This window comes from Arvicanthis niloticus, chromosome X, assembly GCF_011762505.2.
Source record: "Arvicanthis niloticus isolate mArvNil1 chromosome X, mArvNil1.pat.X, whole genome shotgun sequence".
Lineage (NCBI taxonomy): Eukaryota > Metazoa > Chordata > Mammalia > Rodentia > Muridae > Arvicanthis > Arvicanthis niloticus.
In genome coordinates, this window is record NC_047679.1 from 56,600,619 (window position 1) to 56,619,173 (window position 18,555).

The 18,555-nt window shown below is 39.5% G+C and overlaps 1 protein-coding gene across 3 annotated transcripts in view; it reads right to left on the bottom strand.

Moving 5' to 3' along the window:
* The window catches only part of LOC117695408 (putative serine protease 29), a 43,639-nt gene that overhangs the window by 13,550 nt on the left and 11,534 nt on the right, over positions 1-18,555 (bottom strand). The window contains exons 4-6 of one of the 3 annotated variants that reach the window (XM_034486283.1): positions 18,337-18,476; positions 15,146-15,292; positions 14,647-14,691 (exon numbers count right to left, since the gene is read on the bottom strand). In XM_034486283.1, coding sequence (XP_034342174.1) covers positions 14,647-14,691; positions 15,146-15,292; positions 18,337-18,476 — 332 coding nt within the window. Of the gene's footprint in view, positions 1-13,864; positions 15,293-18,336; positions 18,477-18,555 lie in introns of those variants that run through there. The other 2 variants (XM_076918579.1, XM_076918578.1) reach the window with 2 other exon arrangements.

Here is an 18,555-nt window from a genome sequence, read left to right on the forward strand (position 1 = left end):
ACCCCAGATGGTGGCACTGTTAGAGAATGTGGCCCTGTTGGAGTAGGTGTGCCACTGTGGACATGGGCTTTAATACCCTCATCCTAGCTGCCTGGAAGTCAGTATTCTGCTAGCAGCCTTGAGATGAAGATGTAGAACTCTCAGCTCCTCCTGTACCATGTCTGCCTGGATGGTGCCATGTTCCCACCTTGATGATAATGGACTGAACCTCTCAACCTGTAAGCAAGCCCCAATTAAATGTTGTCCTTTATAAGGCTTACTTTGGTCATTGTGTCTGTTCACAGCAGTAAAACCCTAAGATACCATTATAAACATGGAAATTATAACCACCATCATTTTGATAAGTTAAAACAGCAAATTCAGAAAATTTTTTAAAAACATATTATTATTTATTAAGAAAGGCTTTCTCTGTATAACCAGAGCTGACCTGGATTTGTTTGTAGATTAGGCTTGCCTCAGACTCACAAGAAACATCATTGTACTTACTTTTGTCTTCTAAGCATTCAGACCAAAAGCCTAGATTTACTCATTCATCAATGTCCACTTATTTCTCCCTTCTGTGGATTAATATACTTATATCCCCTTTCTCTTTATATAAATTGAATTAATATCCCTTTCTATGTTTAACTTTATTTAAATCCTCTTCTATTTACTGTATAAGCACATTCTCAAGGCATCATGTATGTGTCATGTGCTAGGCCAAGCAGTCCCAGTATTCCCCTGAAGCCCCCACTGAAGGAAACCAATTGTTTAAGGTAGCACTGAAATCTTAATTGATGTTGTTCTCTAAATATTTTTGATTGCAAGAGGCATGCAGCCTTGCTTTCTGCTCTCTGAGCAGCAGGACTTTGCCTGTTTCACCGTTGTGCAGCTGGGGCTTTTAGCATCTGTGAAATTAAACTGCATCTCCAAGGAGCAGCATTTGGGAAGATCCCAGACTTGAGTTCAAATCTTCCACTTGACATGTTGTTTGGTTCGTTTGGGGAAGCACAGCCATGTCTTAGCTTATGTTATGATCCCCAGAATCATGTGTGCCAAATCAGCATGCATTTTTGCCCTAGTCCTGAACCCCATGCAGCTTGAGGAAAAACAGCACTTGCTGTCGCATCTGTTCTACTTCTTCAGGATTCCAGCTTCTGCTGGGCAGTGGTGGCGCACGCCTTTAATCCCAGCACTTGAGAGGCAGAGGCAGGAAGATTTCTGAGTTCAAGGCCAGCCTGGTCTACAGAGTGAGTTTCAGGACAGCCAGGGCTATACAGAGAAACCCTGTCTCGAAAAACAAAAATAAAACAAAACAAAAAACAGGATTCTAGCTTATATAGAAGGCCAACTGAAACATCTAACCTCATGAGACTACTACAGTTTTGGACTTCCCATTGTTGGGTGAGTTGGACTGTAGACCAATAAGTTCTGTTAATATATAGAGACATTCCATAAGTTCTGTGACTCTAGAGAACTCTATACAATATGCTAGACTGTTAATTCCCCACGACAGTCCCCAAGTGTTTGCTGTTTGAGTCACCCTGGGGTTATCTCTGCTCTATTACTCTTTCCTCAGGGGGCATTTCAGTAGGCCATGTGCTCATTGTCCATCACATCTAACGAAGGCCTTCTGTCCTCTCCATCTTCTTTCTCCTTCTCCTTCCTCTTCTCTCCTTCTTCATACTCTTTCTATTCACAGTTTCTAGGTATGACCTCAAGCCAGGTAACTGAAGCCCTGCCTGCCTCTATTCTCCCAGATAATTGGCTGTAGCCACATTTATTTAACCAGTTTGAGAATAGGACAAGAAAAACTTGCATGAAATCATTTGGTATATGTGAAGATCTGCTTGTTAGAGACAACCAGATTTGGATGACAGTATTTAACATTTGAATACATAGCAACACCAGACTAACCCCTAAGATACATATATGCTCAAATGAATCAAAAGCAGAATTTTGAAGAGATCTTGTGCATACCCATGTTCTTTATAGCACCATTCACAGTTCTGAGCTTTTGGAAATAAGCTAAAAATTGATAATGGAATAAGAAAATGTAGTATTAAACAGTCGATGAAATAGAATTCAGCTTCCAAAATGAATGAATGAAATTTGAACATTTTATACAAAGTGAAACAAACTAGTCTCAAGAAAACTAATAGTATATGATTTAACTCATGTAAAGTAAGTAATCAAACTCATAGAAACAGAAAATAGAATGGTCATTACTAGAGATTGGATGGGAGACAGGGGAGTTGTTGTCTGTGAATGTAAAGTTTCAGTACTGCAAGATGAAAACTTGCAGAGATCTGTTAAGGAAAACTGTGAAGACCTATAAATAGCAATGAGTGATAATGTGTGTGTGTGGTTTTTTTTTTTTTTTTGGTTTTTTTTTTTTTTTTTTTTTTTTGGTTTTTTGAGACAGGGTTTCTCTGTATAGCCTTGGCTGTCCTGGAACTCACTCGGTAGACCAGGCTGGCCTCAAACTCAGAAATCCGCCTGCCTCTGCCTCCCAAGTGCTGGGATTAAAGACGTGCGCCACCACCGCCTGGCGTGATAATGTATTTTTGCCACAATTAAAAAATGTTAATGAGCGGAGAGATGTCTCAGCAGTTAAGAGTACTGGCTGCTTTTCCAAAGGACCTAGGTTCAATTCCCAGCAACCACACGGCAGCTCACAAGTGTCTATCTTGCACCTTACTGACATAAATAGTATAGTTATGCTCTAACTGTATTTTGAGAGAAAAGTTTTATTTTAACAGGAAGGGTAATATGTAGGAGGAACTAAGGTGGGTTGACTAAGCAGAACCTCTGTCATTTCTCCTAAATAAAAGACTTAGTTCTGAACCTGGCTTTTTTCCCCCTTGGCTTTAGAATGAATGTCAGCTGAAAACCATCCTCTCAAATCTTTTCTCTCAAAGTAAATAGCCAGGATTGGTTATGAGACTATAAATCTTCACCCCATCAGAAATCCAGAATGACTGAGTTAACTGAAATTATGGGAAGCACAAAGCATACATTGGAGCATCCAATCTTCAGCCTTCTGGCCCAGGATCATCTGACAGACCTAGTGATGCAGAATTATTAAGGGCTGATTACTCTGTCTTGGCAGATATAATCAGTCGACTATTCTGCAAGTGTGTCCTTTTCTGGACAGTGATTTGTCTGTAGAAGGAAAGAGGCAATTCTTGTCTAGTGGCTGTCTCACCACAACTGGAGTAACTCCAAAGATGCTCAATTTCTTCATAGAATCCAAGACAGGAAGCTGTCAGGAGAAAACAGGTCTCTAATCAAAATGAACATTAATAGAGAAATGTTTGTAACATCAATTCTGTGGACTTCTGACATTTTGAAAACCAACTATGTAAGGCAATCTGGACTGTTGTCTGTTCACTCCTCTCAGCTATTTCTAAATAAAATATAGAAAACATCCTAAAAATAAACTCAGAGCCATGAATTTGCTATAGTCCCTTAACTCACAGGCTAACCGTCTCAAATCAGTTAGAAAAGTTAAAGAAAGACTAGGTCTAAGCCTTGTATTCCTAAATGTGTTATATAGGCACAATGCCTATGAGAGTAACAATATTAATCTCACTTTTATATTAATAAGAAGCTCGTACCAATGACAACCTTAAATTTGAGATCAAAGTAAATTTTGTACCATTTAAGAAATTATAACTTCATCTTAATAACAATTATACATATTTCTACCGGTAGTTTATGGCTATGCAATAAATCCTAGCTAATCCTCCCTGTTCCACCAAAACCACTACTTTTCCCTAGAAAGACAGCCCAATATTAACCACCTTAGTCCCCAAGCCCAGGGAATAGGGGTGCTGACTCTTCATTAACTTCTTCAAGCTGATTATGGGTGTTGAGATATTAGAAGAGGGTTGGGGAAAGAGTAAATTGATAAGCCTGTGACATTGTGTGTTCACTGCATCCAGCTGGAATTCCAGGACATCAGAGGTTCGAGCAGGTCTGCTCAACTTGCTTGATGAGTAGATACCACCAAGGCTGTGTATTCTGCAATATACAATTCTCAAAACAAATTTTAGTATCAAGATAATTTTTTGTTTGAATTCTGGAGTCTAGTCTTCTCGGGGCCTGCCTCTGTCATGTCTAATCCATATAATTCTGGGAGTTTCTTGGAGGGTGTGCTCCCATCATCCTCCCATTTTTGCCTTTCTGCTCTCAAATTTCCCAACATCAGGGAATCCAAACTTTCAGGCACCTAGGCCCTCCACTTCCACTGATGCCTAAACCCTTACCCCATTCCCCCCTTCAATTACTATGAAAGTGTGCTCCCAACATCCTCACATTTCCGCCTCCCTGCTCTTGCAATTCCCCAACACTAGGGAATCCAAACTTTCAGGTACCAAGGCTGTCCACTTCCACTGATGCCTGACAAGGCCACCCTTAACTACCTATACAGGTAGAGCCATGAGTCCCCCCCCCCCCTTGTGTTCTCAGGCTGGAGATTTTAGAATGGATCGATCCAGTCCATTAGCCTATGTCTTTTAATTGGGGAACTGAGTCCATTGATGTTAAGAGATATTAAGGAACAGTGATGGTTGCTTCCTGTTATTTTTGTTATTAGAGGTGGAATTATCTTTGTGTGGCTAACTTCTTTTGGATTTGTTGGAAGAGGGTTACTTTCTTGCTCTTTCCAGGGTATAATTTCCCTCCTTGTATTGGAGCTTTCCTGCTATTATCCTTTGTAATGCTGGGTTTGTGGAAAGATATTGTGTAAATTTGGTTTTGTCATGGAATATCTTGATTTCTCCATCTATGGTAATTGAGAGTTTTGCTGGGTATAGTAGCCTGGGCTGGCCTTTGTGTTCTCTTAGGGTCTGTATGACATCTGTCTAGCATCTTCTAGTTTTTATAGTATCTGGTGATAAGTCTGGTGTAATTCTGATAGGTCTGCCTTTATAACTTGTAACTACCTTTATAACTTTATAACTTTATAACTATGTAACTTGGCCTTTCTCCCTTACTGCATTTAATATTCTTTCTTTGTTTTGTGCACTTAGTGTTTTGATTATTATGTGACGGGAGGTATTTCTTTTCTGGTCTAGTCTATTTGGTGTTCTATAGGCTTCTTGTATGTTTATGGGCATCTCTTTCTTTAGATTAGGGAAGTTTTCTTCTATAATTTTGTTGAAGATATTTATTGGCCCTTTAAGTTGGGAATCTTCACTCTCATCTATACCTATTATCCTTAGGTTTGGTTTCCTCATTGTGTCCTGGATTTCCTGGATATTTTGTGTTAAGAACTTTTTGCATTTTGCATTTTCTTTGACAGTTGTGTTGTTATTTTCTATGGTATCTTCTGTACCTGAGATTCTCTCTTCTATCTCTTGTATTCTGTTGGTGATGCTTGTGTCTATGACTCCTGATTTCTTTCCTAGGTTTTCTATCTCCAGGGTAGTCTCCCTTTGTGATTTCTTTATTGTTTCTACTTCCATTTTTATGTCCTGGATGGTTTTGTTCAATTCCTTCACCTGTTTGGTTGTGTTCTCTTGTAATTCTTTAAGGGATTTTGTGTTTCCTCTTTAAGGGCTTCTACCTGTTTACCTGTGTTCTCCTCAAATTCTTTGAGAGTGTTTTTTATGTCCTTCTTAAAGTCCTCTATCATCATCATTAGAAGTGATTTTAAATCTAAATCTTGCTTTCCTGGTGATATGGGGAATTCAGGACTTTCTAGTGTGGGAGAACTAGGTTCTAATGACGTCAAGTACCCTGGGTTACTTATGCTTATGTTCTTGCACTTGTCTTTTGCCATCTGTATCTCCTTAGTGCTACCTGCCCTGTACCTGACTGGAGCCTGTCTTTCCTATTATCTTGGTTGTATCAGAACTTTGTGGGGTGGGTGTAACTACTGGGGTAAGCGCTGGGGCCCAGAATCTGCTCAGTGCTCAAGTGCAGACAGGATGCTGCCCAGTTTAGAGCTCTGGGAGCCCCGTTTTCCTCTGGGTTCTTAGAGATTGGGGGCAGAGCTGCAGCCCAAGATCTGCTTAGTGCTCTGGCCCAGACCAAAGGAAACCAGTGCTCCGTGTTGGGAGTGACTTCCTGGGTCCTTGTGGGTCCCAGTTACTCCCTGTTTGGGGCAGGCCTTGCTATCTGCTTACCTTAAGATACTGCCTGAGTTAGAGCACCTGGGATCCCCACTTCCTCTGGATTCTTGGAGATTGGGGGCAGAGCTGCCACCCAAGATCTGCTCAGTGCTCAAGCTCAGACAGGATACTGCCCAAGTTAAAGCACTTAGGATCCCCGCTTCCTCTGGGTTCTTGGAGATTGGGGACAGAGCTGCCACACAAGATCTGCTCAGTGCTCTGACCCAGACCGGAAGGAACCAGTGTTCCAGGCCCAGAGTGACTTCCTGGGTCCTTGTGGGTCCCAGTTACTCCCTGTTTGGGGTGAACATTGCTGTCTGCTTACCTAAGATACTGCCCGGGTTAGAGTTCCTGGGAGCCCCGCTTCCTCTGGGTTCTGTGTGATTGGGGACAGAGCTGCCATCTTGGATCTGCTCAGTTTCTCTCTCTTTCTCTCTTTCTCTCTCCTCCCCCAAGCCTTTTTTTCTCCACCTCCCCTTCTACTGACCAATCACTGGCTCTAGCCTTAATTTTACAAATTAAGGTGGACAGAAGGTTCACAAGAAGTAACATGTGTACTGACTCACTCCTCCTCTGCAGCCCTTCCCAGGAAAGGGGAATTGGCATCAAAATACAAGGCTGGGGCTATCCACAACAGATATCCACTGATGTCAGTGGCCTACCTGGACTTATGGCCAACAGAGACCCTCTGTCCAATCACAGGCCACACTGGCCAGAAGACCAGAGAGGAAACAGAAATCAAGGAACAAAACAAAAAATCTTTTAAACACAAAACAAAAATGAGTGCCTAGACCTATAATCAAACCCAGATGACCAGACACTAGCAGAAGAACACAACCAACAAAAGGCAAGGTATAATGTCACCACCAGAGCCCATCTGTCCTGCAACAGCAAGCTCTGAATATTCCAACACAGCTGAAGCACAGGAAAAAGACCTTAAAAATCAATGTTATGAAGATAATAGAGGTCCTTAAAGAAGTGAATGAATCCCTTAAAGAAATTTTTTTTAAAAAAAGAAAAAGCTGAAAGAAATTAATAAATCCTTTAAAGAAAGCCAAGAAAAAAACAAACAGTTGAAGGAAACAAAACAATTTGTCTTAGTTAGGATTTTACTGCTGTGAAGAGACACCATGACACCATTGGGGCTGGCTTACAGGTTCAGAGGTTCAGTCTATTATCATCATGTTGGGAATATAGCAGTGTTCAGGCAGATGTGGCACTAGAGAAGCTGAGAGTTCTACATCTTGTTGCAAAGGCAACCAGGAGAAGGCTGTCTTCTAGGCAGCAAGGAAGAGGGTCTCAAAGCCCACCCCCACAGTGATACACTCACTCTAACAATCCCAAACCTAGTCCAACAAGGCTATGTCTCCTAATAGTGCCACGCCCTGGGCCAAGCATATTCAAACACATGTGTCAATGGGGGACAAACCTATCTAAACCACTACAATGCCCTAGTAGCACTGTCTGTAATACCATGCATTAGGTCTGCAGTACTGACTTGCTGGTTTTCTACCTGCTTGTTATTGCCTGGCTGACAAAAGGTAAATGGCTCATACTCTTTGCTGAGAGGCCTCAAGCTAGACCACTCCTCTCCCATTTTGGTGCTCAACAGCAAAAATTTGCCTTGGATATCTCTTTTGGACCTGCACTCATTTGTTCAGTGAAACCTTTGCCACATTATCGACTCACCTCTGGAAGCCTATACTTTCCTTCTGAGTTATATTTAAAAAAAAAAAAAAATACATGATCCTTTAAGATGCCTTGTTCACAATTTTATTTCAAATGTCCATATTTCCCACAATGAAAGCACCAGACTTTTTGATATCGGAGACCTCTAGCTATAGCTTGGCCTATTATATTAGCATGGTATACGTTAGCACCATTATCAATCACATTCTTTATCTGTTCATCTATGGACACTGCCTGTGCCTTCAGTGGTCTGATGACTTTTTTGCGTTCTGCATTCACATTTTCGAAGGCTAGTGTCTCTATCAACAACTGTCCTGTTTCTGGGTCAGATATGATCTTATTTACTGCTGAGATCAATCTCAGTTTAAAAAAAAAAAAAAACAATCAGTAAGGGCTTCCCCTGAGCCTTGTATAATTTTTGTAAATGAGGTGGACTTCAGCTTGCCTCCTCAACTTTGTCCCAAGCTCTTAAAGCTGCTAAATGACATTGTTCTGTGCTTGTGTCTTCAAATTGAACCTGTTCTTGTATATCAGCATAATGACCTTCACCTATCAACTATTTTTTTTCACTATAGTAATTCCTTTTGCTCTATGGTGAGGTTCCAAATTCCTGGCTTCTCTTCATCATGACAACCAATTACAATTAAGGGGCGGGCTCTAGTACAGCTGTTACCAATATTCTCCAGGCTTACTTAGGGAGTCATTTAATTTTGAGTACCCCACTTATTTAGAGTTTGCTTCACATAGAGAGTGCATCCCCCTGCATTGCCTCTTTAAAAACATCTTAGGTTCATCACTTCTACAGGACACCATCCTATTTCATCATAACTTTGAGGATTATCCAAATTAACAGGTATATGTTATATAACTACTGGGAATGCTTTCATGATTTTGTGACCTAGAACTGCCTGTCCTCAAAGGGTGTTGTAGGTTTAACCCAGTCTCCTGAAAAAGTCTATCTCTTCTGACCATCTTCCTGTTTTTCCATTCCTTGACTTGACTGATCTTTGACACATTTCTGTCCCTTTTTTCTTCCTGGGGAAAACTCCCTTTCTCTGATTCAGTCACTGGGAATGAACTTATTTGTTCTCCTAGCTCTTGTATTTGACATTTTTCCTTCATGTTTTTTATTCCCAGGCTTGTCTAATTCCACCCACTTCTTTTCCAATTGCTAAGCCAGTCTTTTCTCTAATTCTACCTGACTTTTTCCAATTGCTCAGCTATTCTTTTGTACAGAAAACAGCCCAAAATGAGGGTAAAGGAGAAAAAACTGCTGCTGAAAACCATGTGAGGCTTGTCCCAATAAAAGCCTCAGCTAATACCCTTGCAGACTTTTTGAAACCAAGTATCCATCTCATCTTTTCCTGCCTTTTTACTCTATGGTACTTGAAATCAAACCTCCCATTCTGTCTAGCCACACAGGTGGCCATTTGTCTTTTAATGTTTCTTTTTTCTTCAAACAGCCTTTCATGTTGGATACCAACTGTAATTTTTATTTTATTTTCTTCATATTTTTGCTACCCTGATTGTGGATTCTTCTTCTGTCTCCTAATATCTACCCTGGCTTAGCTCAGCTTCTCCTGTCTCGACTGCCACTGTGATGGTTTGAACATGCTTAGACCAGTGAGAGGCAATATTAGGAGGTTGTGGCCTTGTTGGAGAAAGTGTGTCACTGTGGGGGTGAGCAATAAGATCCTCCTCCTATCCACATGAGAGCCAGTATTCTCCTAGGAGTCTTCAGATGAAGATGCAGAACTCTCAGCTCCTCCTGCACCATGCCTGCCTGGATGCTGCCATGCTCTCACCTTGATGGTAATGGACTGAACCTCTGAACCTGTAAACCAGTCCCAATTAAGTGTTGTTCTTTATAAAAGTTGCCTTGGTCATGGTGTCTGTTCACAGCAGTAAAACCCAAAGTAAGACAAATGGAAAATCTTTTCAGCTATACACCTGACAGGACATTAATATCCAGGATCTACAAAGAACAACAACAACAACAACAACAACAAAAAAAAAAAAAAAAAAAAAAAAAAAAGAGTCAAAAAGTGACCCGTTTGAAATACGGGCCTGGAACCTGAATAAGATGGAAATCACTGTGGAGGACTCTCAAAATGCTAAAAAATAAATCTACCATATGACCCAGCTATACTGCCCCTTGGCATATGCCCAAAGGACTTCATATCCGATGCCTCAGACACTTGGTCAGCCGTGTTCATGGCTGCTCTTTTCATAATAGTTAGGAAATGAAAACAACCTAAATGTTCTATGATTAATAAATAAATAATGAAAATTTGGTGTTTGTACACTATGAAATACTAATTAGTTGTAAATAGAAATGATAATGCACTAACTTAAGGTCACTTGATCTTTGACAAAAAAGCTAAAACCATCCACTGGAAAAAAAGACAGCATTTCCAAGAAATGGTGCTGGTTCAACTGGCAGTCATCATGTAGAAGAATACAAGTTGATCCATTCTTATCTCCCTCTACAAAAGGTACCATGAGATGCTGAGAAAAAAGTATATTCTTTCGTTTTAGGATGAAATGTTTTATAGATATCTGTTAAATTCATTGGTCCATAACTTCTGTTAGTTTCATAGTGTCTATGTTTAGTTTCTGTTTCCATGGTGTGTCCATTGCTGAGAGTGGGATGTTGAAGTCTCCCACTATTATTGTATGAGGTGCAATGTGTACTTTAAGCTTTAGTAAAGTTTCTTTTATGAATGTGGGTGCCCTTGCATTTGGAGCATAGATATTCAGAATTGAGAGTTCATCTTGGTAGATTTTTCCTTTGTTGAGTATGAAGTGTCTATCTTTCCTTATTTTTTTGGTTAAGTTTTGATTAAAAACAATTTTATTCAATATTAGAATTGCTACTCCAGCTTATTTCTTGGGACTGTTTGCTTGGAAAATTGTTTTCCAGCCTTTTACTCTGAGGTAGTGTCTGTCTTTGTCACTGAGGTGCATTTTAGAGACTTAGTGCATTATCTCCCTCTACAAAGCTCAAGTCCAAGTAGATCAAGGACCTCCACATAAAACCAAATACACTGAACCTAAGAGAAGAGAGAGTGGGAAAAGGCCTCAAACACATGGGCACAGGGGAAAATTCCTGAACAGAACACCAATGACTTATGCTCTAAGATCAACAAATGGGACTTTATAAAATGTTAAAGCTTCTGTAAGACAAAGGACACTGTCAACAGGATAAAATGGCAACCAAAAGATTGGGAAAAGATCTTTATCAATCCTACATCCAATAGAGGGCTAATATCTAATATATACAATGAACACAAGAAGTTAGACTCCAAAGAACCAAATAACCCTTTTTTAAAACTGAGAACAGAGCTAAACAAAGAATTCTCAACTGAGGAAACTCGAATGGCCGAGAAGCACCTTAAGAAATGCTCAACATCCTTAGTCATCAGGGAAATGCAAATCAAAACAACACTGAGATACCACCTCACACCAGTCAGAATGGCTAAGATCAAAAACTCAGGTGATAGTAGATGCTGGCAAGGATGTGAAGAAAGAGGAACACTCCTCCATTGTTGGTGGGATTGCAAGCTGGTGCAACCACTCTGGAAATCAGTCTCGTGGTTCTTCAGAAAATTGGACATAGCATTACCTGAGGATCCAGCTATACCACTCCTGGGCATATACCCAGAAGATGCTCCAACATACAACAAGGACACATGTTCCACTATGTTCATAGCAGCCTTATTTATAATAGCCAGTAGCTGGAAAGAACCCAGATGTCCTTCAAAAGAGGAATAGATACAGAAACTGTGGTATATTTACACAATGGAGTATTATTCAGCTATTAAAAATAATGACTTCATGAAATTCGCAGAAAAATGGATGGATCTAGAAAATATCCTGAGTAAGGTCACTCAGTCACAAAAGAACACACATGGTATGTACTCACTGATAAATGTATATTAGGCAAAGAGTGTGGAATACCCAGGATACAACTCACAAACCAGATGAAACTCAAGAGGAAGAAATACCAAAGTGTGGATGCTGCAGTCCTACTTAGAAGGGGGAAGAAAATAATCAGGGGAAGTAGAGGGTGGGAGGGACTTGGGAGGAAGAGAAGAGGAGGAGAGGAAAAAGAGGGGCAGAATCAGGTACAAGAGGAGATGGAGGTGATGTACAGAGGGTCAGGAAATTGAACAGAGGTGTGTAGCAATGGGGGATGGGGAACTGGGGGTAGCAACCAGAAAGTCCCAGATGCCAGAAAAGCAAGAGACTCCCAGGACCCCATGGGGGTGACATTAGCTTAAATACGCCAAAAGGGGAATGGAGAATTTGTCGAGATCATATTCAGAGGTTAGGTATGGCCCCTATTTGAGGGATGGGGCTACCCACCCATCTCCAAAATTTTACCCCAGAATTGCTCCTATCTAAAGGAAATACAAGGACAAAGAATGGAGCAGAGACTGAAGGAAAGGCCATCCAGAGACTGCCCTGTCTGTCTGGGGATCCATCCCACATGCAGACACCAAATCTAGATACTATTGTGGATCCCAAGAAGTGCATGCTGACAGGGGCCTGGTATGGCTGTCCCCTGAGAGGCTCTGCCAGATTTGACCAATACAGATGTGGGTCCTCACAGCCAACCATTGGACTGAGCACATGGACCCCAATGGAGAAGTTAGAGGAAGGACTGAAGGAGCTAAAGAAGCCTTATCTGGTATCAATGGGAGGGGAGGCCCTTGGTCCTGTGAAGGCTTGATGCCTCACTGTATGGAAATGCCAAGGAGGTAAGGCAGGAGTGGGTGGGTAGGTGGGGGAGCACCCTCTTAAAAGCAGGGTAAGTGGGGATGGGATAAGGGATTTGTGGAAGGGAAACTCAGAAAGGGGATAATATTTGAAATGTAAAGAAATAAGATATCCAACAACAAAAAAAAGGATTAGTGACAACATTCTTGTGAGAAGGCAGTGGATGTGACTATAAAATGGTAACATGAGTAAGCTTTATGGCAATAGAACTATTATATCTCATGACTGTGAAGATGTATACATGAGTCTTCTGCATTGAAAATTACAAAATAAACATATATATACATATATATAAACATATATATGAGTACAAATAAAACAAAAATTATAAATAAAATGGATGAGTTGTATCTATGTTAATATTCTGATTATGATATTAAGCTATAGTTTTTCAAAAATTTTACAATTTAGGAAAAAATGTAGCACAGCTAACTTTTTAAATTTTATTTATTTTTTATTGAATGTTTTATTCACATTTCAGATGTTATCCTCTTACCCCATTTCTCCCCCCCCCATACCCAGGAACCCCCTATCCCATCCTCCCTCCTCCTGCTTCTATGAGGATGTGCCCCCACCTACCCCCACACTCCCACCTCCCCACCCTCAAATTCCCCCACATTTGGCATCCAGCCTTCATGGGACCAAGGATCTCCTCTCCCACCTATGCCCTGACAAGGCCATCCTCCCCTACATATACAGAAGGAGTTATGGGTCTCTCCCTATGTGCTCCTAGACTGGTGGTTTACACTCTGGGAGCTCTGGTTGGTTGGTATTGTTGCTCTCCTCATGGGGCCACAAACCCTTTCAGCTCCTTCAGTCTTCTCTCTAACTCCTCCATTGGGGACCCCTTGATCAGATCAATGGTTAGCTGTGAGCATCTGCCTCTGAATATGTCAGACTCTGGTTACACAGCTAACTTTTTGTATGAATTTTTAAGATTTTTTTAATGTGAAGTGCTCTATTCATATGTATACCTGCATGCCAGAATAGGGCATCAGATCTCATTACAGATGGTTGTGAGCCACCATGTGGTTGCTGGTAATTGAATTCAGGACCTCTGGAAGAGCAGTCAGTGCTCTTAACTGCTGAGCCATCTCTCTAGCCCCTGGTGGTGGTTTTAAGCTGTGTGACTCTTCAATTATCTTGGAATAATTTTCAACATGTAAGCTTTCAAAAGATCAAATTGATCCACTTGTAAAAAGAATCCTCTTAAAACTTAAAGTCTGGAACAAAACAAGATCTAATTAACAAAAAAAAGCTATTTGCTTTTCTATTTGTTTTTATTTTAATTTTTTGAAAAAAGATTTGTTATATAATTTTCCATAAGGACAAACAACATTTCAAATGAGATGAGGCCATAAGTTGTTCCAAGGGACTAAAGGTAATTTGTCTCAATAAACGTGTGAGCTTCAATACATACAAGAATTTCTACTATGTCTACTTCACCTTAGAGATACTTTAAGCTAAGATTAATCTGGGTGTCTAGCTGTCTCAGATTCAGCTTTCAGTTGGGGTTTAGTTTCAACTATAGGCTGCATCAGGGTCTTAAATGATGACTGGCCTTGTGATGGTACTGTACTGTACTAATTTGAATATGGAGGAGTTTGAGCCTCAAGATCAATAGGTAAAGATTCATAGGTAAACTTAGGAGTCAAAGGCATATTTATGCTGTCCATTGGTAGAATCATCAATCTATTGGCATCAGTTACAGGATGATTTTGAGCTCTTACTGAATCAGTAACTGGTTGATCTTGAGTTTGGGAATCCTTTTTTTCCAAAGGAGGCATATTAAACATTTCATTTTGTAGTAGAGATTCCATGAGCGGGTCTGTTTTGATAACAGCTGCATCTGAAGTAAAGAGTCCCCAGGGTGCCTCTCCTTCAGATAAAGAGAAGTTTGGTGGTAAGTTGGCCTTAGTTGTATATTGATTCTGAGGTTCATTTAATAGAGCCGTCAAAAGATTCTTGGGTTTATCTAAATCAGTAGCATTTTCCATCCAAGAAGCAAAAGTCATATTATCCTCATGGAAATTTTCAGGCTCCACTCCACCATCTTCTGATGGACTCAATTGTTTAATTATATCTGCCAGGATTTTATTAACAGACTCATCACTATTATATACTGTAGAACCCCAGGGATTAGCACCATCAGTCTTAGGAGAAGTATATGATATAGTTGTATCAGAAACAAGCTGAGGTAATGGAGATTTTCTTAAATTGCCTATATTATATGGAGGAGAATTCTGAGGATACGGAATTAAAAGTTGTCCAGAATTTTCTGGAAGTCCAGCAACAGGCAATAACTTGACAGGTTGTGGGGTCTGGCTTTTATCAAGGAACAATCTATGACTATCAGCCAAATAATTCACATTACTAAAATTAAAGATTGTTGGTACATTGTTTGGCTGTCTGGTTTGTGGAGATATACCTAAGTTTCCTTGTAAAGCCCTCAAGGAGGAATTATAGAAGGCCATTGGGATATAATTAAGGCTATGTTTGATTTGGGGAACATGCTCGTTTTCATACAGTGTCCTACAGTGTAAGGAGGAAGTAGGATTCAGTAGCTTCTTAGATGCTTTGATGAATCGTTTTATCCAGGAAAAGTAAGGAGCTGTTCTAATGATGACTGTGGGATTTTGACATATCCTTGAAGTCTTATGTATGAGGCCCACTAGTTCCCAGTGGTTTTTTAGGAGGCATAGGACAGGACTGGCTCTCTGTATCTGAATAAGGAAACCAAGAAATATATGTTACTCATGCAGTCTACTGTGTATACACACCATATACTATGTGAGGGGGAGGGGAAAATCCAAATAATATTCATTATCAAGCAGCTCCCAAAAATTACCAATGTAAGACATGGCCATATATAGTTAAAACATATGGTAAGAGAATATAGAATATGTCAGTACTAATTATATATTTTCAAATTCTTACGGTCAGCCACTTTATCAGCACTGAGCTTGGATTTCTAAGAGTTATATCAAACTTAATGTTAAAACCCCAAAGAACCACTGATCTTCATACGAAATCTTCCTTTTGCTTTATTTTCCTAGTGACAGTCACAACACCCCTCCAAAAGTTCAAGTTTAAAAAAAAAAAAAAAAAAAAACTTGGCCGGGTGGTGGTGGCGCACACCTTTAATCCCAGCACTTGGGAGGCAGAGGCAGATGGATTTCTGAATTCGAGGCCAGCCTGGTCTACAGAGTGAGTTCCAGGACAGCCAGAACTACACAGAGTAAACCCTGTCTCAAAAAACAAAACAAAACAAAACAAAAAAAACTTGAGGGGTGATATCCAAGGGAGGCTCCTCTTCTCTGAGGAGAAGGGAATGAGCAGTGGGGGGGGGGGAGTTATAAAGGTAGAGCTGAGACAAAAGGAGGTAGGGGGCTGTAATCGGGATGAAAAGTGAATAAAAAAATAAAAATTAAAATACAAAACTTGACATCCTTCTTAGTGCCTCTCTTTCCTCCACACTATGTTACTAGTATCTCAACAAATAATGATTCTGATACTTTAAATAATTTCCCTAAAATCATTTTAATAATTAAATAACTTTGTCATCTAGGAATGCTTTTATTGTTGTTAGGAAATATAGTATCTTTATGAAAAAGCATACTTCTTGTCCTTCTCACATCTGATCTTAACAGCATCCAAACTTATCCTCTTAAAATCTAAGAGAAACCAATAAATACATCTTTCTGCTTAAAAACTCCCCAAGGAGTGCTTTCAAGTCTTAACAATGTTAAAAGTGTAGTTCTCATAATCTCTTATAAGACCTTAGAAACCCATATTACTGCCTTGATGCTACCTACTGCCGCTGTTGGCTAAGATGCTATAGCCACCTCGCTTGTCCTTTCTGTTATTGAAATATTCCAGACATATTTACACATCAAAATCTTTGCATTGGTCTTTTCTATGCACTACACATGTAACACTACTCTGATATTCAAATGACTAGCTCCATCAATTCTAGCATAATTCCATTCAAATACTTTTATTAATTTTTTAACAAATGTCTTTTCTGATTGCCTATTGTATTGAATAGGATCATACAGACAAAAAACTTTTACTTCTATCATATATTGCAAGTATTTTAGGCTAATACTGTCTTTGGAGTCCAATTCTTTCAGATTGCAGATAGAATTCAAGGTTGTAATAAACTCTGATCTGTGTTTATTATCCTGATGTATTGTACTCAAAATATTTAATATCACTTCTGTTATTATTTTATTATTAACCACCTCTCAAAAACATATAAACTCATGAGAACATGACCTGCCCTATCGTAACTGTCATTACCCTAGTTCAGATACTTAGTCTGTAAATTTTTGTTTCACATTTCTTCACTGGGTCTTCCGTTTCAGAGCATTTTCATACCAACTATGAGTAAACTTCAGAACATAAATTTTGTCACTTCATTTCTCTTGTCAAAATCTTTGCATGTCTCCCTGTTCTCTAAATAATACAGCATGTTTATGTTATAAGGTAATACACCTGCAGAATCTGCCCCATGATTATTGGTCTCTCACTTCTCTCCTAGATCATGATCTAAATCACTTTTCTTCTCAAACCAAGATATTTTTACATTTTTTAGACTTGTCTTATTCTGCTTCCTTTGACCTCAATACCATCATATCATTTTATACTTCTTATCCTAGTTGGTAAATGGCTACGTATTTTTAAGTAGTCGTTGAAATATTAACTTCAACATATCTTAAATTAACCTCCCTTCTACTCTCAGTGCCAATTTCATACTATGCAGATATCTTCTGTATTTATTTGTCCTATGGGGTTACTACACTTTGCCCTCTGTACAAGAAGGTGAGCTTTGGGTGCTGTTACTATGAATAACTTTCCTACCACCACCATACTACTGTAAGTCCTTTGATGTTTGTATCTACTCTGGCTCCTTTATCTCCACTATCAGACTGTCATGCTAAGGACTGACCTCAGCTGATTCTTTTCTATCTCACCAACTAAACAGCAGTCCCCTCAGTGCTTGCTTAAAGTCCTTTTGCAAGTGTGTTTCTAGATACTAACATGAGTCCTGATAATCAATATGTTTCCAGAAATAGTACTGGTATTCATCTCATCCCTTGCGATGATCCTCTATAATACCTAGCTACTAACTCTATATAGCTGTGCATGTGTTATTCCCTGACCTCAATTTGAAACAGGGTTATGAACAGTGTTCCATTCATTCTTGTTTACTTAAGTATTTCTTATCTCTAAAGACTTAGCACTCAAGGCTGGTCATAACCTACAGTAATTCAGTCAGGATCTCCACAGTTCAAATCAATTCTTTCCTTGAAGTCTTTCAATAATATTTGTATGTGTGATTTCAAATTGTCAAAGATATTTTAGTACCTACAAATTTTCTTGCATAGGGCTTTATTGTCTACAGCCTTTCTACATGAATAGGTGGAATGAGTTGTATCTGTGTCTTCTAAACCTCTACACAGCTAAGTTTAAGCCATACAATGTTCAGTATAGTACCTATAGAGAGACTATAATAAAATTTAAAACAGTAAGATAAAATGTATTTGTGCCCATTGATTCTTTTTTATATTTCTCCTTTGTTTCTAAAGTCTTCCTTGTGCAAACTCTGTGCTACTCGAATATCTAATGAAACTTCCCATATTCACACATTTGCCTGACACCAATTTCCTTATGTCCTGTTATCTAACATTTACTTGCATATTCATATAATTGTACATTTTTGCATTTCCTTCTGGTTCTTAATATTATTCTGGTATATGATTACCCAGCAGTCTTCTCGTGGTTGACTCTGAATACACAAGCCCACAGTCTTCTCTAGATAGGAATGTTGGTGGTAGCATGTTGAGAAATCTAGCAGCTGCACATCTATCTTCTTTACTCTAGTGGTTCCAAGCTTCTTGCTACCTAAAGGCATACATAAAGGATAATGCTGAGACACAAAGCACCATATCTCAGACTTCAGTTTGTTACCACTCTCAGTTCG